This window comes from Toxoplasma gondii, chromosome IV (genome assembly GCF_000006565.2).
Source record: "Toxoplasma gondii ME49 chromosome IV, whole genome shotgun sequence".
Lineage (NCBI taxonomy): Eukaryota > Apicomplexa > Conoidasida > Eucoccidiorida > Sarcocystidae > Toxoplasma > Toxoplasma gondii.
The window spans coordinates 620,663-640,780 of record NC_031471.1 but is presented as its reverse complement, the minus strand read 5'-3'; the positions used below and the strand labels follow the sequence as shown (position 1 = coordinate 640,780).

The 20,118-nt window shown below is 50.5% G+C and overlaps 3 protein-coding genes across 3 annotated transcripts; 1 reads left to right on the top strand and 2 right to left on the bottom strand.

The window, feature by feature from the left end:
- The first annotated feature begins 2,889 nt into the window (after positions 1–2,889).
- Positions 2,890–7,872, top strand: TGME49_319950 (rRNA-processing protein FCF1, putative). The gene is made up of 6 exons (XM_002369821.1): positions 2,890–3,406; positions 4,404–4,471; positions 5,115–5,186; positions 5,523–5,671; positions 6,232–6,392; positions 7,153–7,872. The coding sequence occupies exons 1-6, from the start codon at positions 3,404–3,406 to the stop codon at positions 7,303–7,305; spliced, it is 606 nt and encodes a 201-aa protein (XP_002369862.1). The 5' UTR covers positions 2,890–3,403; the 3' UTR covers positions 7,306–7,872.
- A 1,689-nt stretch (positions 7,873–9,561) lies between these two features.
- Positions 9,562–10,152, bottom strand: TGME49_319960 (hypothetical protein; the record flags this gene model as incomplete). The annotated part of the gene is made up of 1 exon (XM_002369822.1): positions 9,562–10,152. The coding sequence occupies one exon, from the start codon at positions 10,150–10,152 to the stop codon at positions 9,562–9,564; it is 591 nt and encodes a 196-aa protein (XP_002369863.1).
- A 3,290-nt stretch (positions 10,153–13,442) lies between these two features.
- On the bottom strand, positions 13,443–19,536 carry SUB10 (subtilisin SUB10; the record flags this gene model as incomplete). The annotated part of the gene is made up of 7 exons (XM_018782976.1): positions 13,443–13,632; positions 14,140–14,250; positions 15,257–15,501; positions 15,915–16,081; positions 16,745–16,865; positions 17,915–18,586; positions 18,922–19,536. 7 exons carry the CDS (start codon positions 19,534–19,536, stop codon positions 13,443–13,445), a joined length of 2,121 nt encoding a protein of 706 aa, XP_018638049.1.
- Between the last annotated feature and the right edge of the window lie 582 nt (positions 19,537–20,118).

The following is a 20,118-nucleotide window of genomic DNA, read 5'->3' as shown; positions in this document are numbered from 1 at the left end:
GCAAATCCAAAATACGACACATGTCCGCGACCGAAGACGAGAGACATTCTCAAACACAACAGCTCAAGATGACTCTGCGAGCACTTGTGTAGGACGGTGCCACAAGGGCAAAGACTCCAGTGGTGGGCCTGTAAGGAGAGCGTCCTTGTCGAGGTGGAACTTTTACTTCTGCCAAGCAAGTCGCTCGAAGGAATCAGTTGAGCTTGAAACGCAGCTTCGCAAACCGCAAGAGTTTCATGTGGATATTTGCACTAGATGTGACTTCGTGAGCGCAAGGTGTCAAGAACTCGACGAACGCGCGGAACAGCTCCCAAGCCGTCGTCCGCATTCTCAAGAGAGGCTCTTCCGAGTCGAATTTGCGTCGCGAAACAGCTTTACTCGCGAAAGAAGTCTTGTTCTGCGAAGTCCGTAAATGCACCACGAAACCGAAAACATAGATTTTTCCAGCTGTGCTGCCGACAAGCATATCTTTTTCCGTTGCGAACGCACCCATGGAGAAATGCCACAGACCATTCGCGTTTCAACTTGAGAGCCACCGCTTTGTCCGTTCTTCTGTCGGGGTCCAATCCCCGTCTTCACAGAGTGCTTGTGGAAGCGAACTTTGAAGAAAACACGAGTCAGAATGCCAGCTTTGGAAGCGTGTCGGTGCGTCATCACAAAAGCAGAACGGCTGCGTCGATATCCGCTGTCAAGAGACAATCAAGCCGTCAGGGCAGAAGTTTTTTCCTTCCAAGTGACCGCGAGCCTAGAGCGGCTTCTCTTCAGAACGCAGCTCACTTCTTTGCGTGTGTTTTTCCGAGACACTTCGACGTTCGACGCGAGAGTTTCTTGCGTGATTCTCCCCCAGGATGCTTGCGAACTTAGGTTTTCATCAGGACGCAAACGGAGTTCCCACCTCAGACAGAACATTCAGCATTCTAGCAAATCGTTGAGGCGACAAAAAGGCATGGTTGCGGTGTCGCTACTGTCTCTCAGTAACTACTTGACTGTAAGACAAATGCGTCAATCTACTAGCCGTTAAGGCGTTTACCCTTCCCCGTGGTCTCTTTCGGTGTTCGCGAGAGCTCGGATGCGAGAGGCATAAAAGCTGTCAGAACCGAACGCAGGTGGCGAGGGGAGATGCCAGTACGGGGTGCGAGAAGCGTACAAGGAGAAGCCGTTTCATCATTACATCAGATATACGCGCTTTCCTCTGCGTAGCTGAGGGACCACAGACGAAGTTGGAGAAGGGGGTCGTGCACTTTTACGAAAACGCAAAACGCAGCGCCTTCCTCCAAGTGCAATGTGGTGAACTCGCAGCCTGGGTGGGTTCCGTTGAGACACTGCGAAACTGAAGAGCCTGTCTATGCGCAGCCGGTCGTCGCTCGCGCTGACGGGTTCGGCGCACTCTCAGGTGTGTTTACGAACTTCGTGATTGTCGGAACAGAACGCAAAGTGCTCTTTGAAAAGGAACTTGGTCGGCTGCAGCTCGTGGTTGGATTATCTATTCAGCATCTCAGGCGGTATAACGTCTCTGGGGAATCGTGTTATCCTCGTGTGGTGACCTAAGACCAACATCAAACGCTACGGTGTGCTTCCGTGTCGAGCTCCGTCTCGACTGGGGAAAAGAATGGATGACCACCATCAGAAAGAAGAGAGCTTTGTTGTAAAGGGCCGCCACCCACAAGTCTGCCTCAGTGCCGCTAACTGCGGAACTCCACCGATGCAGGGGTCGCATCTTGAAGAGGGTGTCGGCGAACCGAGAGATGGTTGCGGCCTGACGACCCACACAAGCCAGGCGGACGAACCGTTCACACAGTTCCTGCGCTCGAACTCTTCCGAAAAGGAACCGAGATGTGTACTCGACAAAGACGAACAAAGTGAAGACGGGGCGAGCCTTTCACATGGAAAGCTCGCCAGGGTATTGCGAAAGAACGGCCGAACTTTGATCCAGGAAACACAGTCAATCGAGGTCGCTGTGTAGGGTGGATACAAGTGTTCATCTCTAGGAACGGTCCCCGGGCGACCACAGCACTGAACTTGAGAATAAGGGAAAGAAGCAGAGGCAAGGGACCAGAGCGGTTGCTCAAGACGGCAGCGAAGAACAGGTTTCTTGCTGAAATGCGACTAGATACACCCGTTCCAAATAAGACAAGGAGAGAAGACAGCCATAACGTGGACAGCACACCCAGTCAAAGGCAAGACGAGGTGCAACACAGGCGTGTACGGCAAACTGATGTGTGAGAAAGGTCGTGCTAAATGTCCCGCAGCCTGTGCTTTCCTTGGAAAAAAGTGGCGAAGAAATCCCCCAGCGACTCTCGATTGTCTTGTAGGAAGTCGCACCGAGGTAGTTTCGTCAAAAAGGCAAGCTCCCCTCTGAAAAGGTGAATGTTAAACGCGCAATACAAAATGCCAGGCGAAAACAACTACTTGAACCTCCTTCATGGCGTTTCTGGAGTCGAACACAACTACTTGAACCTCCTTCATGGCGTTTCTGGAGTCGAACACAACTACTTGAACCTCCTTCATGGCGTTTCTGGAATCGAAAACGTCTGTCTGAATCTTTTTAGACGTAATTCTAGAAAAGCTGCACTTTTCTGTCAGGGAAAAGATTCTTGGCGCATACCCTTGACTGTCGGTCGGCTTCCAAAGGTAGCAGAGCCTCTCGCATGCCTCTGATGCCTTGCTCGAGCTTCCCTGACAGAAAGAAGGATGTCTTCAGCTTTGGTAGGCACAGACACTCCTTTGTAAAGTCGAGGCTTCTCATTTCGAGCATCTGCATTGTGACAAAAGAAAACTCCACCCCATCTGTGCTCTTCTTTCTTTTTTCTAGAGCCACCGGGAGCTTCAACATCTGTTGCATGCATGCATGCAGTGGCAAAACTCGACTCTAGTGGAAAAACCACTGCCACTCGATATTTCATTCTCAGTCACGTTGCCATTTAGGAAAAGCAGATTTCAAAGTGGGGTTTCGGGGAACTTTTCCAGAAACCTTTTCTGTAATTCGGCGAATACGCAGGCGCCTCCCCCTCGGCTCCTCTAAGCAGTTGCGTTTCACTCCCTCGCGAGAAGGCCCCCCGCCTCGCTGTTTCTTCTTGTTTATTAGGACAGCAGAACATTTTTCGAGCTCCGTCAGCTCCTTCGATTTCAGTCGAGTTCGGTCTTTTTCGCCTTCCGTTGCTCTCTGGTTCCTTGTGTCTGCACGCTGCACGTTCCGGGGCGCGGACTATTTCGACATGTGATGTTTCAGCTCCGGCTCTCTCCTCTTTGATAAAAGGAGTCCTGACGCAAAGAAGCGGTTTGCCTACCTTGAGCGCCCGGCCAATTGCTCTTCTAAACTTCAGGGAACTCCATCAAAACACGTTCCGTACGCGTGGAGAGGAACAGCAAACTGAGAACTGCATTTCAGTCTCAACCGATCAAGATGGTGAGCTTCGGATGCACGCAGGAGTCTGTCCCTTTTCGTGGACGTTGAAGAAGAGCCGACTCTATTTTTCAATAAATGCCAGTCCTCGTTTTAAGTCGACTGTGGGCTGCGTCTCTGAAGATCCGACATATGAGCACCTCAGTTCCTTCGGCGCGCCGCTTCACAAGAGCTCTCACAAAACGCAGCGCCCGTATAGAAAAAAAACATGCAGAAGGGACGGAACGTTGGAAAACGGTTGGACGAGTCGCGAGAACATGCCATGTCACAGAACCGGTTCGCTGCCGAACTCGTCACAACTTTCGCCAGAGACGCGTATACGGGGAGAAAAAGATGAAAGCATGAGAAAAGAAAAGAACGGACAAGCGCAAGAGAGCAGACAGAAGGAAAGCAGAGGCAGAGCAGGACGACGGGAAGAGGAGAGAGGGGAAAACACAAAACGCGACTTTTTGCCAAGGGCCAGTCACTGTTTGTTGTTTCATCGGGACTGGAAGTCGTTTCTCGCAAACCAACGTAGTTCCCTATTTCTGAAAAACACAAGACTCGTTTCTCCTCTTCAGAGAAAGACGCCTCTCTCAGGTGTCTAAACATGCGTAGGTGGGTTGAGTTCTCTCTGGGGACTAGAAAGCATAGTGCTTCGATTCTGTCTCTCTCTCTATATATATATGTAAGCGTATAGCTAGAAGGAAATCTAGCAGATCATTCCAGTGGTGAATGCTTTCTTAACTTTTCTCTGCGACTACTTGTTTGAGAAGACGCCTACGGGACTGGTTCTGTGCAGGAGGTTCTCACATTCCGAGCGTGGAGAGGAAGACCCCCGTTTCCTCGTGGAAGGCGAGACGTCGTTCTCTCGAGCCTACAGAAGAATCCTGTGTTTCCCCGAGAGGTTTTCGAAGGAGTGAAGAGTCTGCCCTTCACTGCTATGGCTGTCTCTTCTCACATGCACCAGTTAATCGTAGAGTGGATCCGTTTGCCTTCTGATGAGCTTCTGTCCTGTTAGGGAAAGGCGAAGAAGACGAGGAAGTTCGCAGCTGTGAAGAGGCGCATCAACCCCAAGGACGAGAGACTGTAGGTCGACATTTCCGGCTTTTTCAATGCGTTTTTCCCTCGGTTTCGGTAGAAAGCGGGCAAGGATTTTCACTGTCAAAGACCTCTAAAGCCCCCTGCATTCAAACAGTAGCCGTTTGAGGAGATGCTGTATTGAATCAAGATTCCGCCTACTCTTAACTACTCAGAAACATGGCTTCTTCGACCTGTTGCTGGTCTTCCATGTTGATAGATCGATGCCGCTTTTGGACCAGCATTGCAGGGCGTCCGTCACGCTCGCCACCACCCCACAGGGTTCGAGCGTCTTTGTCTCGGTTGTGAGATTCAGTGGAGAGTCTTTTGGAAATTTCGACGCAGCTGTGAACTTGTCCAGAGTGTCGCGTTCCTGGGCAAATATGCGCCTCTCCTGTCGATGGCCAATTTTACGTTTTTGAACGTCTCTCCTTTTCCAGACGTCTCAGTTTCGTTTGCTGAAATTGCATGGACAGACCTCGCATTGGTATCGCTTCATCTTTAAAATGAATTGTTTCTTCATGAGAATCAGAGGCTTGCGAGGACAAAAGATGCAACTCTGGTGTCCAAGGTGAGTTTGCGTCTTTTCTCGAGTTTTCGAGCTCGTTTTTCTTGACTCCGCCGGCGCCTATGTTCTCTCGTTTCCTTGCAGAAAAAAAGACGATGAGAAAAAGGCTTTGAGGGAGGCGAAGAAGAAGCAGAGAGAAGAGACGATCAGAGAACAGTAAGGCCCGAGTCTGACTTCTTTCTCTCGAGCGTCAGAAGCATGAGTTATCGCGCGACTCCCTTCTCTCCGTCCTCGAGGCGCTTGGCAGGACTTCGCTTCTAATTCGAATGTCTCTTCTTTGCTCTGTGTCTCCTTGGCACTTCACCCCTGCAGCCGAACGCCGTTGGGAAGGTGACACCACTGTAGTTCGTTTTTTCTTCGTTCAGCCTGGATGGAGCTTTTCAGGCTTTCCTGTTGTCCCTCCTCCGCCGTTTATAACCGCACAGATCTCGTCGAGAGAACTGCAGAGTTGACGCCGAAAGGCTGCGTGACTGTCCTCTGCGATCTCCCCAGTGTGCAGGCAAACAGTAGCATGTTCTTTCTGTACAACACGAACTTGGTTCCGCCGTACCAGGTGATTGTCGATACTAACTTCGTTAACGCGGCCGTCCAGATCAAGACAGACGTCATCAAGGGCCTCATGGACTGTCTCGTCGCCAAGTGTACGTACACCCGACCCTGCGGGGCGCTTCGAACCGAGTTCTCTCCTCTCGCTTCCCGGTTCGCTCCACTTCGGTTGTCGACAAACACATTCTTCGTCTCGCCGTCGCTGGGACCTCAAAAACGGATCCATTCGGTCTCCTCTGCTTTCCAGTGTGATGTTTCTCGAGCTAAGCTTCCGAAGTCTTGCTTCTGCTTCGCATGCGTCGACTGCGGCCGCCGCAGGCGTCCAAGCACCAAAACGCGTTCGTCCCTCTCCCGCGACGAGAGTCTGTCTTCTGCGGAGAGCGCCCTCTGAATTGCTCTGCCACTTAGACATAACGTGAACATTTGTGAAGCGTTTTTAGTTTAGAGGCAGAATGGATCTTTGTTTCTTCAACGGGGCTTAAATTCAGAAAGTCGTTTCGTGAGTGGACACCCGTAGAGAGTGCCTTGCGGTGTCCAAAGAATTTTTCGAGGCACTGCGTGCAGTCTGTCTGGCCGAATCTCCGCGAGTCTTCTGCCACACATCAGCTGTTTTTCTGAGCCTGTGTTTTCTCTCAAATTGCTTTTTCCGGTTCAGGCATTCCTTGCATCACCGACTGCGCAGTAGCGGAACTGGAGAAACTTGGACATCGATATCGTCTTGCTCTCGCGCTCGCAAAAGACAGAAGATTCAAACGACTCACCTGCTGTCATCCGGGCACCTATGCAGACGACTGCATTGTGCGGCGCGTCACAGAGGTGTGAAACTTCTCGACAAACTCCGGATCTTTCTCTGAGACAAACATCAAACTTTACAAGCCGATGTACCGATGTATACACACTCAAATCAATAAATAAATATATATATATATATATGTATATATATATATGTATATGTATATATGTATATATATATATATGTATATATGCTCATATGTATATGTGCGTAGGCATGTAGATGTAGAAGCATACAGGTAAATAGATATAGGTAGGCAGACAGGGATAGATGCATATGCCGATAAAGAGACGTCGGTAGGCAGATCGATAGGTAAATCCATGGATGTAGAGAGCTACTGATGGATCCAGGTAGGTTCGGATATTGATATAGATATAAATAGATAACGTTATGGCTGTCGATCGATGCCGTCTTCTGGGGGGTGTGCAAGCGTTATAAATGGTGAATCTGTGTCTCTTTTAAGTGCAGAAACACACTGCCTGTCTATGCAGACGTTTGCTGATGTTCAGATATTTCCACGAACTCCTGTGTTAAGTTCGCTGTGACTCTGCAAACAGAGTCAGAGTGTCACTGGGTGGGAGATGTTTACTGCCCACAACACAGGTGGGTTTGAGGCAGTTCGACACTGTGTTTTTCCTTTTTTATACAAAAGTATTTGACAGTTCCTCTGAAAGCCTCTGTGGTGTCTGCACTTTCTTCGCGACATTTCGTCTCTTCAGTACTTCTTGAGCTCTTTGGCACTTCGTCGACAGCGTCTGTGTCTTCCGCCTCTCGTTTCCTCAGCACAAATGCTACCTCGTGGCGACGAACGACAAAGACTTGAAACGCCGCATTCGAAAGATTCCAGGCGTCCCGATCATCTACGTGAAGAACCACAAATTCGCAGTTGAGCGCTTGCCAGACGCCATTGCTTCTGTCCCCTCAGCCTCCAAATGAGAGACAAGGACTTCCTCTCGACCCAAGTTCTCCAAAGGCAAATCGAGACGGCTGCATCCCTTTCTCTCGCCTTCCCTCGTAGAGGCAATCTCCTTGGTTCTGTGGGCATCTACATGCGCGCGTTTGCGTTTTTTCTCGCCACACAGCGGCTTGTTTTCCTTCTCTCACGCTTGAGGAGCCCCAGGGGAGAGACAGAGAAGGGTGGGATGGGCGTAGAGGAAAACGCATCATTTAGGAATCAGGTCAACTTTCGCTTCTCCATATCTTTTTACTCCTACACAAAATGGCGAAACTCTCGCTTTCTTCTCCCGCCTCTCTGCTCACGGTTCTCTCGAAAGTGCACCTGACGCATGCGGTCGTGCTTTGCTACTACAGACGTGGAGAGGATTAGTTCCGGAGTTCCCTGCCTGGTGCAGATTCCTTTTCTCCAGGAAACGGGTGCCGCCGATCCCGTCCCGGTTTTCTTGTCAAAACGAGCAGTGTGAATTTATGCTCTAGCGCATGCAGAACTCTTGATGGAAGAACGCATGCAGAACTCTTGATGGAAGAAAGCATGTAGAGTCTTCTTTTCCGTGGAGGCTCGCTGCCGTCCGCTGTCGACAGAGGGACGCGGCAGCCTTCCGACGGTACGCGCAAAGAAGCTTCTTTTGCGAGAAAAGTTGAAACACGAGAGGACGGAGTCTTACGGTGACTGTTCCACTCATTCAAACGGCAGATTCACACCAAAGTTTCCGGGACCTCAGTGTTGTCCCCCGCTAGACAAGCAATCGGCCGTTGTTTGCATTGTCCAGCGACATCCGATCTATCGGCGAACACGCAGAGTTTGCCTTTTTTTCGCCAGCGGATAAGAAAGCACAGAAGCAGTTCGGCAGCAGCATAGAAGATGGTAGCGAAGGCGCCACACAGAAATCGAAGACGCACTTTGGTTGTGGACTTGCGCAACCTACAACAAGCAAGAAAAAGCTGAGGAGAGCACTGCCTATAGTAGGCACGAAGAACAAAGGACTGCGCGGATAACCACCGGGGCTGTTAGTCCATATCGCGCGATGAGTTGTTGAATTAACCTCGGATATTTGAAGCTCAAATGCCGTCACGGGGACAGCGTGACGGGGAGAGGAGTGCACTGTTTTCTGAACTCCAGTGCGCAAGAAGCACTGACACCTGAGCAGACGAGAGCGACAGTTTTCCTTTTCTCTTGCAAATCTTCGTCAAAAAAGGAGAACAGGTCTCGCGCGTTATCAACAGTCAGGCTGGTGTCCATCACGAGAGCAGGCGGATTCTCCGAGAGAAAGCGACGAAGGCTTTGTCGCCGCGGCCGAGTGTCTCATTGGCTGGTTTCATTGACATCTGCGTGACATGCTTTTCTGTCTTGGGCTCTAAATCTCAGTCGCTTTCTGAGGCTCGAGGGTACACCTCTCTGTGACTATCTCTCTCTATCCATCTATCTATCTCTCTATCCATCTATCTATCTCTCTATCGGTTGCTACGGCGTATCTCTGGAGCTCTACGAGGCTGTTCCTAGTGTCCATCAAAGCCCTGTTTCTCGCTTGTCTTTTCTGCATCTCTCTCTCTACCGAGTTCAGCTGTGTTTCCTCCACCTTTGTTCTCCTCAGCTTCTTCTCTTCTGCGTCCTTCCGCGACTCAGAGCGGCCCCCCAGGCGGCGGCGCCGCGCGCGGAGGCGTCGGAAGCAGCCTTGTCCAGTGAAGTTTTGAGTCTCGTGTCTTCTGTCAGTCTTGTTTTACGCACCGATGAGTCGGCCAACCTCTGCACATGCCAATGGAGATGCGCACACACAGAAGTTGTTTTATGCACATACAAGTCGGGGAGGACAGGCCCGCAGATCAGCGTATCTGAGCGGACCTGTCTCCAGGGCTGAGTGGAGACGCAGGGGAAGAGAGAGACGACGCGTGGTGGACAGGCTGACAGCGAGTCTCACGCGCGAGAAGAGAAGGAAGCCAGGCAAGTCCTGTGGAGAACAGGCGCAAGAAGGAAACGTCGAAGAGCGAACGAATTGCGACTCTCTGGAGAGAAGGCAAGGAAGCGGAGGGAGAACGAAAGAAGACAGCGAATTCTTTTTCGCGTAAAGAAGAAAGGTCAAACCAAGAGAAGCGGCGAATTTGACGTCGGCGCCCACGAAAAAGAGAGAAGGCGCTGTTCTCTTCAAGGGATCGAGACGTTCTTCTCTCTCCACGAAGACGACTCAGGATCCCCTATTCGCATTGTCGGGTCTCTCTCTCTCCCTTTCGAGACTGTCTTTATCGGTTCGTGTTTCTCTCGGAGTCTTCGCTTCTTGCGGGAGGTTCTCTGTCGCCCAAGATGGCAGGAATGATGCGGGGATCTGCCTGCGGAGGGTACTCGATGAGTCTGTACGTCTGCATCCACCAGTTGAGCAGAGCAGGAGTGCAGCCGAAGTAGACGCAGAGCGAAGGCATGGTGAAGACGACGGTGAGGAAAGCGACACCGATGGCTCGCGACTTCTTCTGTCCGGCCTGAGGCGTACTGAAGCCTGCAAACCAAAAGGAACGGCGCGCAGCCGACAAAGAAAAAAAAGGAACGGAACGCTCCCGCGGAGACGAACTGGCGCGCGAGGGAGAAGCAGACGACGGAGAAGAAGCGGTGGACTTGGAGAGCAAGGAGTTAGGTGGACGGGCGACGGAGAGCCTCGAACGGTGGGAGCCTGCGTTGAGAGAAGACGCAGAAAACTTCTTTGTCGAAGACTGCGTAAAAGATCTCACGAAGGAAAAAGAAGGGAGCGAGGTGATCGGGACGCGCTGCTGTCTGGGGGAAAACCAAGACGACAGGTTCAGGCTCAGCGGCCTGAGAGCGCAAAAGCTGAACTGCCTCATGACGGGGAAGACCTGTTTTTTTGAGAGAAGGAAACCGAAACCACGAAACCGAAGCAGAAAAACGCAGAGCCAAGAAAGACTGCAGTATGAAGAGGCGGAAAGGAGAGACCGGCAGAGGTCCGAGGAAAAGGAATAGCAGCAGAGGGGGAGTTCTAGCTACGATCTTTATGTTCTTGATGCCGGCTTTGTACGGAGGATACAGTAACTTCTTTGTACCAATCTTGACAGGTAAAAAAGACAGAGAAGAAAACGAAACGCAGGGGAAACGAGGACAAAGAGAGAGTGGAAACAAGAGAGGGGAAAAACTCGGGAGGTAGCGACGCAGGAAACGTTGAAAAAGCAGAAAACAACCCGCTTTCCGCCCACAATGCGCACCTTGTTCTGAAATAAACATGTAAAAGAGACATATAACAAGGAAGTGAAGACGGTAAATGGAGATAGCAACGGACGCGAACAGTCCTTCCCGTAGTGACGATTCTCGAGATATCCGTAGAGAGAGCGTGCAAAGGAAACGTGTACACCAGATGCTAATCGTCGACGTTTTTCTCCTCTCGAAATCGATTTTTTTTCACGAAGAAGAGCGTCGCAGCGTTTTCTCCGCCTTCAGGGAGACATGCGGCAGTTACAGAAGGCACGAGTCTACAGGGCGAGGTCGTATCGCTTGTTTGAGACACAGAGACCGGTACTTTTCTTCTATAATATTACAAATCAATTAAACGCCAAACATTTTGAAAACGCAGGCCGTGGCCGCGCGAGAGAGACGCCTTGTGGACCGATATTCACGGAAAGCTTCAAATGAGAACGGGAGGAACTTCTTCAGAGTTGACCCAGTAAGTGTGTCCGCTGCATGCGCGTTCAAGAACAGTCGAGAAAACAAAAGTCTCCCTTGAGTCTTTTCAGACGGAAGAATTACTAATGAAGACTTCCTTTCTTTGGAAAGAGATTGACGCAAAGTAAAATGGCATTCAGTCTTGAAGCCTCTGTTTCGCTGCCATGTTCGTGGATGCATGCAAAAGATAAAAAGTTGGACGAGTGTCTCTGGGCGTGGAGTGCTCAGCCGAAAAACGCGGGTAAGAAATGAAAAAACTGGCCTTTGTGCACGAGATGGAAAAGAGCACTTTTGCACAGCAAGCTACTGGGCAACAAAGACCGAAGTCCCCCGTACAGACCAACATCAGGTGGAAACCAACACATTGAAGAAACGGTGATATCTTTACAGCTTGATAAATGTATGTATATATACATAGACGTTGGTTTTTCCGCTTTTAAAAAAAGATAGTCTGGTGCATAGACATCTGGTTTCTTCGTGGCGGCTTTTGAGGAGCAAAGACATCGGAGCCAGGCATCGCCCAGAGGCAAATCAGGGATTTATCAAGCCAAAGATATGGCAAGAAAACGCGCCTTGCTGCTTCTTTCTTTTAAATGTGTAAGAGGATCAGGGAAGAGATGCAATTTTTGAGGCAAGACTTCTCAATTGTCTCCTCCAGTTACCTTGAAGCAGCTTCAGTTGCGTGAAAGAAGCAGCAGAGAGACTCGAGAAAAGAGTGGCTGGCCTCCACACGTACAGGTGGAAAGACGAGTATGACGGAGATTAGGTCGTAGTCCTAGCGATGAGCATTTGCCTATCTGCACATGTCCAAGTATGAGTGTGTGCAAGCAGCTGTCTACTCCTAGACCTAGCAAGGTCTACCTCTCCACATGCATCCACATTTATGTGAATCACTCTACGTCGACACCAGTGTGCAACAAACGTTGTCCAGCTGGTTGTCCTTTAATACGTTTCTGTCTCTCTGGATTCCCACACGTGAAAGTGCGTAGCTCAGGGCAACTCCGATTCGCAGAATTTGCGTTTACAGGCAAAGCTGAAAAGTCCACTTTCTCGGGGAACGCTTGTCGCCGATTCACTTTTACCCGAGTGCTGGCCCCTCGAGAAAAGGCACGCCTGCTGAGGCCGTTGCTTCTTGCTCAATGTGTAAAAGACAGGGGGGCATTCGCTGAAGATAGCTTGCTCATCGAAGTCGCAGTGAGACACTTTGTGTGTGGCTCTTTCTCACTGTCACTTCACTGTACTGTTTTGGAGCTGATGCAGGCGGAAGCCTTCTGGCCCTCAGAGTTCTGAGAGGAATGCAAGATGCATGTGTGAGTGTTGTCACACGAGTGGAGGCACTCCGAAGAGAGAGAGGGAGAGCGTCGACGCGCCGACAGAGCCAAGAACGAGGGTTCGAGACAAGGGAGTGGAGAAGGTGGAAGCCCCGAGAAGCGGAGGGATGTTGAGCTGGAAGATAGACGGGTAGTCGTGGTAAACAGGCTCAAATTGGAGAGGAACGGTATCGTAGTAATGCATTGCGCTGTGCATGTTCACAATGCCGTTAGCCTCACAGGCGCCTGCGCACCAGGTCAAAGGGAGCAAGGAGCAACGACGCCTTTCACATCACATAAAAACTAGACAAGAGCATTCAGGCACATCATGCGTAAATTGCCGTGGTGTTGAGGGCATTGGAAATGCTACACGCGTTAAGTGGGGTGATGCATCGATAGAACCCACGGGTTAAAGTACAGCCGTTCCAGCCCTGTGTCATCTGATTTCCCGCGTTTTATCTGTTGGGCTGTTCGCGTTGCTTTAGAAGTTGTTTCAGGCGGGCGCCTTGTGCAGAGGTGCAGCAGAGGCGATATCATAGAGTGGCACAGTTCTAGGCTACGCCTTGAAGGCAAACCGCATGTGCATATCACCTTGCTCTCAAAAAAGCACTTCGGTGCTTTCTGTTGAGTAGACGACCGAGAGCTCCTGTGTTTTTTTTCGCGCACAACAAGAACATTGAAGACACGAGCTAACGAAGAGCTTACCCGCCAGCCGATATGAAGGCCTAGACCCGTACACTAGGGCTTTCTTCACGCGAACGCTTTCTTTGTCTTTCGACGAGGTCCACCCTATAGGCTGCTTCGTTTGCAGATGCGCCCAAACCATGGCTGCGACTCCACCCGCGAGCGCCGCAGCTGCTGAAGTGCCGTACGCGAATGCGGCGCCTATGGAAGGGAGAAAATCGAGGAAAGAAAATTTAACTGCAAAGTCTCGCACCCAGTCTTTGTCACACAAGGAGAGCGAGGAGCACAAAAAAGAAGGGCGAATGCGTTCCAGATCTGTTTGGGGAGATTTTCGTCTGGATCAAAGCTTTGCTATGTTAGCATAGCAAAGCTTTGATGAAATTATTGTCACATCGTGGCGCCTTCTCGCGGGAGGACTGCTTTGATGATGAGTTCAGCCGATGCGTTTCTTCGGTTCTTGTTATCCTTCACTTACATGTCGTGCACTTGATCGTTTGAGCGTCGTGGTCCACATTCGTTCCAGTCCAGAGACGATTTCCTGGTGCGAAAACATGCACGGTGTTTTTTCCCCAGTTGCTCGAGCAACACGGGCCTCCCGTCAGTTTGCTCGATCCGACGACCAGAAGACTCGGCACTCGGAACGCAGCAGGGTAGAGCCTGCGGAGAACAAGGAGAGTGAAACCAAGACGGCATTTCGTTTTCTTTCACCAGCAGAGTCATGGCCAGGAGGTTTTGCTTCCAGTGTGCTCCGTTTTCTTGTGGATCGTTTTTCTGTTGTAATGCCCTCGCAGTCAACATCGAAAGAACGGACGCAAGGAGCTCTGTGGCGGCACCAAGAAATCGGATTCTATACCTCACTATCAGAATGGTCCTCTGCGTAAGCATCACCGGGAGCTACTGACTAGATCTTCGTTGTAAACATACACGACGGCAACGTATTTGAATTCAGAAAAACAAGGCGTTTTTTGCGTAGGAGACCTTTACGCTGTACCACAAAGACATTACATGACGGTTGCTGCACACAGCAAACGCTCTCGTGGGTTGTTCACGACTGCGAACAGTGTTGCCATGTTTGCTTCATTCCCTAAAACATAGGAACGGGTTCGTCTTTTATTGCCCATCTGAGCACATGTACTGTCACAGAACGCCTCGCCTTGCGCCTACATGCAGTTAGCGTCAGCATCGAGGTCGCAGGAACCTGATCCCGCACTTGCAACAACCAAATGGTTGTGCTTTTCCAGCGATGTAAAGACAGACTCTAGAGCGTCCATTTTTCTGCCACACAAACAGGAACGACGAGCAGAGAACTCTCTCTTTTGAACCAGTGAATCACAGAGTCGGTTCGTGGCCGTAGTAGGCTCCGTCATGGCCGCGGATGGCGTCAACTCCACAACCCCCCAGAAACATTTCTTTCTTATCCAGGTTTGTCGGTTCGTTTTTCAGGCTACTCGACCACTGCCCTCTGTGTTTACGCCGGAAAGCAGTTCCGAGAGAGCAAGCGCCAAAGCTTGTGATGCGCATTCCTTTGGGGGGGCACAAACATCTGACAATCGAGACTAGCTAACAGGGTTGTTCGGCAAACGCCATCAAAAGCGGCTTAAGGTGGGATGCGGAAAGTTTGTTCACAGGTATTTTTCCCCCTGCGTTCTATTCATTCGCAGCGCTAGTGAGCAGCTTCGGTAGTCGGCAACGCTTCCCCACGTCTATGCCAAGATGCCAAGAAGAGAACAGTCGCTTCCCCAGCAAGTGGTTGACTGCTTCCCCTGCATTGTTTGTCAAAAGGACAAAGCGTCGGGTTTGAGTGTGAAAAGAAAGACGGGCCGCCTTTGTCCGATTGTTCACGAATAAAACGCCCTACAGGTTATAGGCACTTCAAGGCACTAAGACACCAAGATGGCGCTGAATGTATGTTTGATGTAAATGCGCCAATGCGCAACTTCATTCGTGTGCTACCGCGCAGTCTCCAGTTGCCAACAGAAGTCAGTTGTTTTCGACAGAACGCCATGTGGCTGGATGCTTCTTCTAATTCCGCATCGTCTCGCAGGCTGTGCGTTTTGTCTTCATTTTGGAACACTTCTCGTGCGTTGTGTAAGTTCATGTCAAGATACCACAACGTGTTTTTTCTACGCGGCTGGCCCCTCTATATCTCCACATGTATATACTTATGTTTATTATACTTCTAGTTGCGAGTGTGTACCTGGGTAGGTCTTTCTCTGCGCATAAGGTGCTGTTACGCAAACGGGACGTAAGCAAATTGTTTGGTCTCGGTTGAAAGTCTTACTTGGAGAACGTGAACGCACAAATGCTGATTTGAGCGCCATTGATGATCGCGTACTGGAGAGCAGCGATCACAGCGCTGGCGTACACTCTATTGTTCGCCCCCGTTTTGAGGCACATGATTTTCCCTGTCTTCATGATGCCTACTCCACGTTTCGAATCGGTGTGCTTGGCAACCAGCAAAGACGCCATGGTTGTGCCGTGCGCCGAATCGTCTCTGAAAATGTCGTTGTTGTTCTCGGCGAAATTCTGCAGGAAATCAGTGTCCGGTCAGCAGCCAGTCTACGAACAGGGGAGTTCCTAGACACGGCATCTCACGAACGAAGGACTATGAATAGCTGTTTGCCCACAACACAGACGCGTCAACACTCAAAACGGTGCCTTCTCATCCTACTGTTTGGTCAAGAAAGGGAAACGTATCCCTCTGGAGAATCTAATAACGTCACACTACACAGGTGGCAGCGTTCCAGAGGCAGAAGCTCGGTGCACTACTGCCACTAGTTCCGCTTCGTTTTCTCTGGGTTCAGCTGCAAGGAAGAACACGAGGAACATGTCTTCTTCGCTGCATCGTGCGCCCAGATGTGACTAGCAAATACCAACACTGTTGTTGACTTGAATCCTTTTTTTTGTTGTGTCGCCTCAGTCGTTTTGCGTGGTCTTACCCAGCCCCAACAGTCGTCGACGTAGCCATTACCGTCGTCATCGAGATTGTTGGAGCAGTCTTCCTGGGAGTTTCTCCACAATCGAGCGTTGCCTTCTGAGTCATCCCAGTAGTCCTCGTGCTTCGAGCACCCGGTGTCGAGCAAGGCAACGAGTGGCACATTTTCTTCTGGAGGAAACGAGAAACGAAGCGTCAGTTCAATTGGCCCTGCATGCTCCGGTTTCGATCTTGGTAGAAAAGTCAAGTGTTACATCACAGGCATCCCATCAACACGATGTTCTTTGCTTCCTCCTGCGTCCCTTCGCAAAGTGTAGTTAGACTCTGCCAGAAGGCGTGACGACATTACCGCAACCAACCACATACAAGCACGAATAGCAAGTATGCAGGTCTACATACACTGGCACTTAGAGAGAGACGCATGCTTCACTTCAGTGTGATTCCCGCGATGTCAGACAAATGTGAATGTGGAAAGGTATCTTTGAGTGCGAAGAGGCACAGACACGCAACTGCTATCTCTACCGATTTCGCATCTCATACACTTGCTGTCACAACCTAACGGCGCCTAGTTTCGTGTGCCGACATACAACATTGGCAAGTGTACTTCCTGGGAAGCAGCCAAGCCTTACGCCAGACACCTGTTGTTAGACTACCCACAGATCGCGCGGTCTCTCTGTCTATATTGGACTTCACGCGATACGTGACTCTTTTTCTACACCCATCCATCGATATTTGCATTTCAGTTGCGAGAAACGATGCGAGGTACGAGTCGAAAAGGGTTCCTTTCCCTTGTCTGATGGATTCGTTCCTTGCTTGCGAATGTCTCCGCCCCACCTGACTGATAATTCATCTCCGCCCAGGCTTTATCAGATCCGAGCGAGAAGTCGCTGACTTGGCTCAAGTGATACCACTGTTTTTTGTACTCGGAGTTTCGCTCCAGATCCGTTCGTGTTTGCTGAGGAGTCCCCGAGCTATCTGGTGACACACTGCGCATGCACTTGGCGACTGCGGTCAGTTTCGATTTGTGTGAAGGAAACCGTTGGCTGTGCGTGTTCGCGAGGTAACCCGGGAGGGAGGAGACATTTATTATGCCCAGACGCTGAAACAACGCAAATCGTTCACAGTCCCAGCTTTGTTTCGTGGAAACGAAGCCCAAGAGAGAGGGAGAGGTCGTGTGCACGTGGCGAGGAAAGAGGAGAGAAAGTGGAATACAAGTGGATTAAGATCCAACAACCGCGCTATCAACATAGTTCCTGCTTCCTTCTCTAGAGTGCCAAGAGGAGGCGTAAGAAAAGAAGGTCACAGAAGAGGCAAATCCACAATGTATTTCCAGTGCAGGGGGGTTAGTTATCGCCTATCGTGCAGGTAGACATAGGCCGACTACGTTGGAAGTGTCGGGGGTTGAAAGACTCCAGTTCTGAGATACAGATAACCAAGTTCTTTATGAGTGCTGTACACCACCACCCCACGACACTGCTTAAGACAGCTAAAAGTGTAATGTCGACTTCTCGGGAATGTGGTCTAGGTGCTGCTGTTCAAAGTTATAAAGATTTCTGAGTTTTTCAATCGTGGTAGCATCTGCACTTCAAACCTCAGCTGAAGAGTTAACCTATATTTTCCGCGTCGGCACAAAAGAGTGCGAGAGGCACCGTGGCTAACAGCTTCTGTGTTGTGGAAGTGTGTAGACCTGAGGAAAGGGCGCCTATTGTCAACACCAAAGCTAAGTGATATCTGCCCTGGAGGTAGTCCATGAACAGCGACGGAGGTGTTAAAGCAGAAGAAACAACTGCCGCCGCACACCTCCTTGTTGTCTGACGCCTGCTGAAACAGCTTGCCCAAATAAGAACTTCCGATTCGTTCCTAGCGTAAAGAATGGCTTAGTTTCCGTCTCAGTCGAGTCCGGAGAATCAGATACGCTCTGTGTCTGAGGCTTGCAACTTCGCTGTGCCTGGCTGTGCGACTTTGCCTACTGGCCTTCCGTCTGTTTTTCGCTTCCACACTTACCGCCAGAACACCTGAAAGGTTGGTTATCTGCAAAACATCGATGTGGAACAGCGGGTAGAATGTTGCGTGCAAGCTCTCGACGGTAGCCGACCAGAACCGGCGCTCGAGTTCTCTTTCACAGCTCTTTGTACACTTGTACTCGTCGTTCGACTCCCGACCAACCTCTTCGCCTGTTCGTTTCCCTCTTCTTTCGCCTTTCCCTTTTCCTTTCTCTGCACTTTCTTTAATATTGGTCTCTGTGGCAGCCTGGCTGCAGTCTCGGCTGCACTCTCGCAGCCCCGCGGTGGACACTCTGACCCCAAGAGCGCCAGCTAAGATGCTCAGAGCGAGGGTGCGACCAGCGAGAACTTGAGCCTGTGAGGTTTCGCTTTTTTCGGGGATTTGCTTTTTGTTTGTCACGCGATCGCCGTAAAACACGCCCTTTCGAAAGACAACAGCGGGCTGTGTCAGCGACGGATCGAGTGGACGCTGAGGAAAGGCACGAGCGGAGAAGGACGAGTCCCGATTCGACCTGAACAGGTGAATTTCGTCAGGTGACCGCTCTTCAGGATCCAGGACATCCGGTGAAGCTGACAGTTTTCCAGCAAGACTGCCAAGACACTCGGTGTCCCAGCGCAGAATGATGTTCTCGGTAGGGTCCAGGCGGCGTGATCTGTCCCTTCCCCGCTTCATCTGAAAATGAGACCACAAAACCGCACGCAATGGCACAAACATCAAAAGTCCAGAAACGACAGGGTACTTGTGGAGCGGAACCCTGCCTCTGGAGGCGAAGAAACTGTTCTTTGTTTGACTGAACCATTGAGATCACAAAGAAGCCTGTCCGTTCTTTAAAGAATCGGTGTGTGTTGACGGAAGGCTTCGAGGGCAGTGGTTGACTTGAGATTCCGGCTAGTAATAAATAGCGGATGTGAGTCGACTCCAGAGACTGACAAATTCGTTCCACATCGAGACACTCTCGCTGGAGGATCTGGACAAACACGTTGTGGCTCTCTTTGCCCCAGCCTCACTTCCACTTTCTTGTGCATGTCAGCAAAGAGGAGGCGAAGAGGCTGTTCATACGGACAGTTTTTCGTCACGGCGCTCGAGAGCATTTCTACCCTCGCCTTTTCTGATGTTTTTTTCACCATACTCGCCAGGACTGAACTCTCTGCGTCCCCTGGTGGTGTCATTTCGTCAGTCCAGTCTGCTTTCCCTTCCCACGTTGCCTCGCCTGCTCTGTCTCCCGGGGGCGTTCTTGTGGGGAACGAGAAACCCAGAATTCCGGCATGACGGCGTTTTGTAGCGCTGCCACTGTTTGAGGAATCTGAGTTCTCTACGTGACTATCTTCGGAAGAAGCAGCTTTCTCCTCATGTTCACTCTCGGGCTGTGCAAAGGAGCGCACGGTTTTGACGGACTCAGAGAAGTCTAAATCAGGCGAAACTGACAACGCCGATTGCACCCAAGGACAAATGGAGAGAGACGAAAACACGGCAAGGCACGCGAACACTACGCACAACGAGAAACCGTGGAGTCGATGTCTGTTTCTTGCGGGGTATTTAGTGAAAATGTCCTCAGGAAAACGACTTCCCGTCTCCCCTTGTCGGGAGACGCTCTCCCGCCTAGGAACCGTCGGACTGGCCATAGGGGACGTTACGTGCAGTTGTGAAGAATGTGAGGACAATACGCACGACAAACGCCGAGATAGTCTGTAAGCAAGAACTTTGAAAGATTTTCGCGGCAAGCCAGTGCCGCGCAAGTTTATCTGCCTGTGAGTGATTTGTTCATCTCAAGAAGAATTTGAGAGGGGAGAAATTCCAAGGGGCTCTCAGGCTTGGATAGCCACCTCAGGAACTCGAAGCGAAGGGGTGACTAGAAAGAGCGTGGATACTACCGTACGGAGTGCCCACAAGAGAAAGACGTCGATGATACTCATGCGATCAGAAATGGGATCCCGGACAAAGGAATTTTAACGTTACGTTTTCCCCTTTAAGGAAGAATCTCCATATTTGTAAACCTGCTCAAAAAATATCAATGGCTTGATCCGTGTGTTAAACTAATATTCCTTTCTGTACTAGTTCTCGACCTGTAGGTTGCGGATGGTTTATCTGTTTGGACAGGTGTACGACAGAGAGGCAAAGAGGAGACATGCAGGCGATTGGCCATTGCAGACATTGGCACTTTGGTTTGACTCGAACGGGATACTCGGGAGTTTTCGAATTTTCTA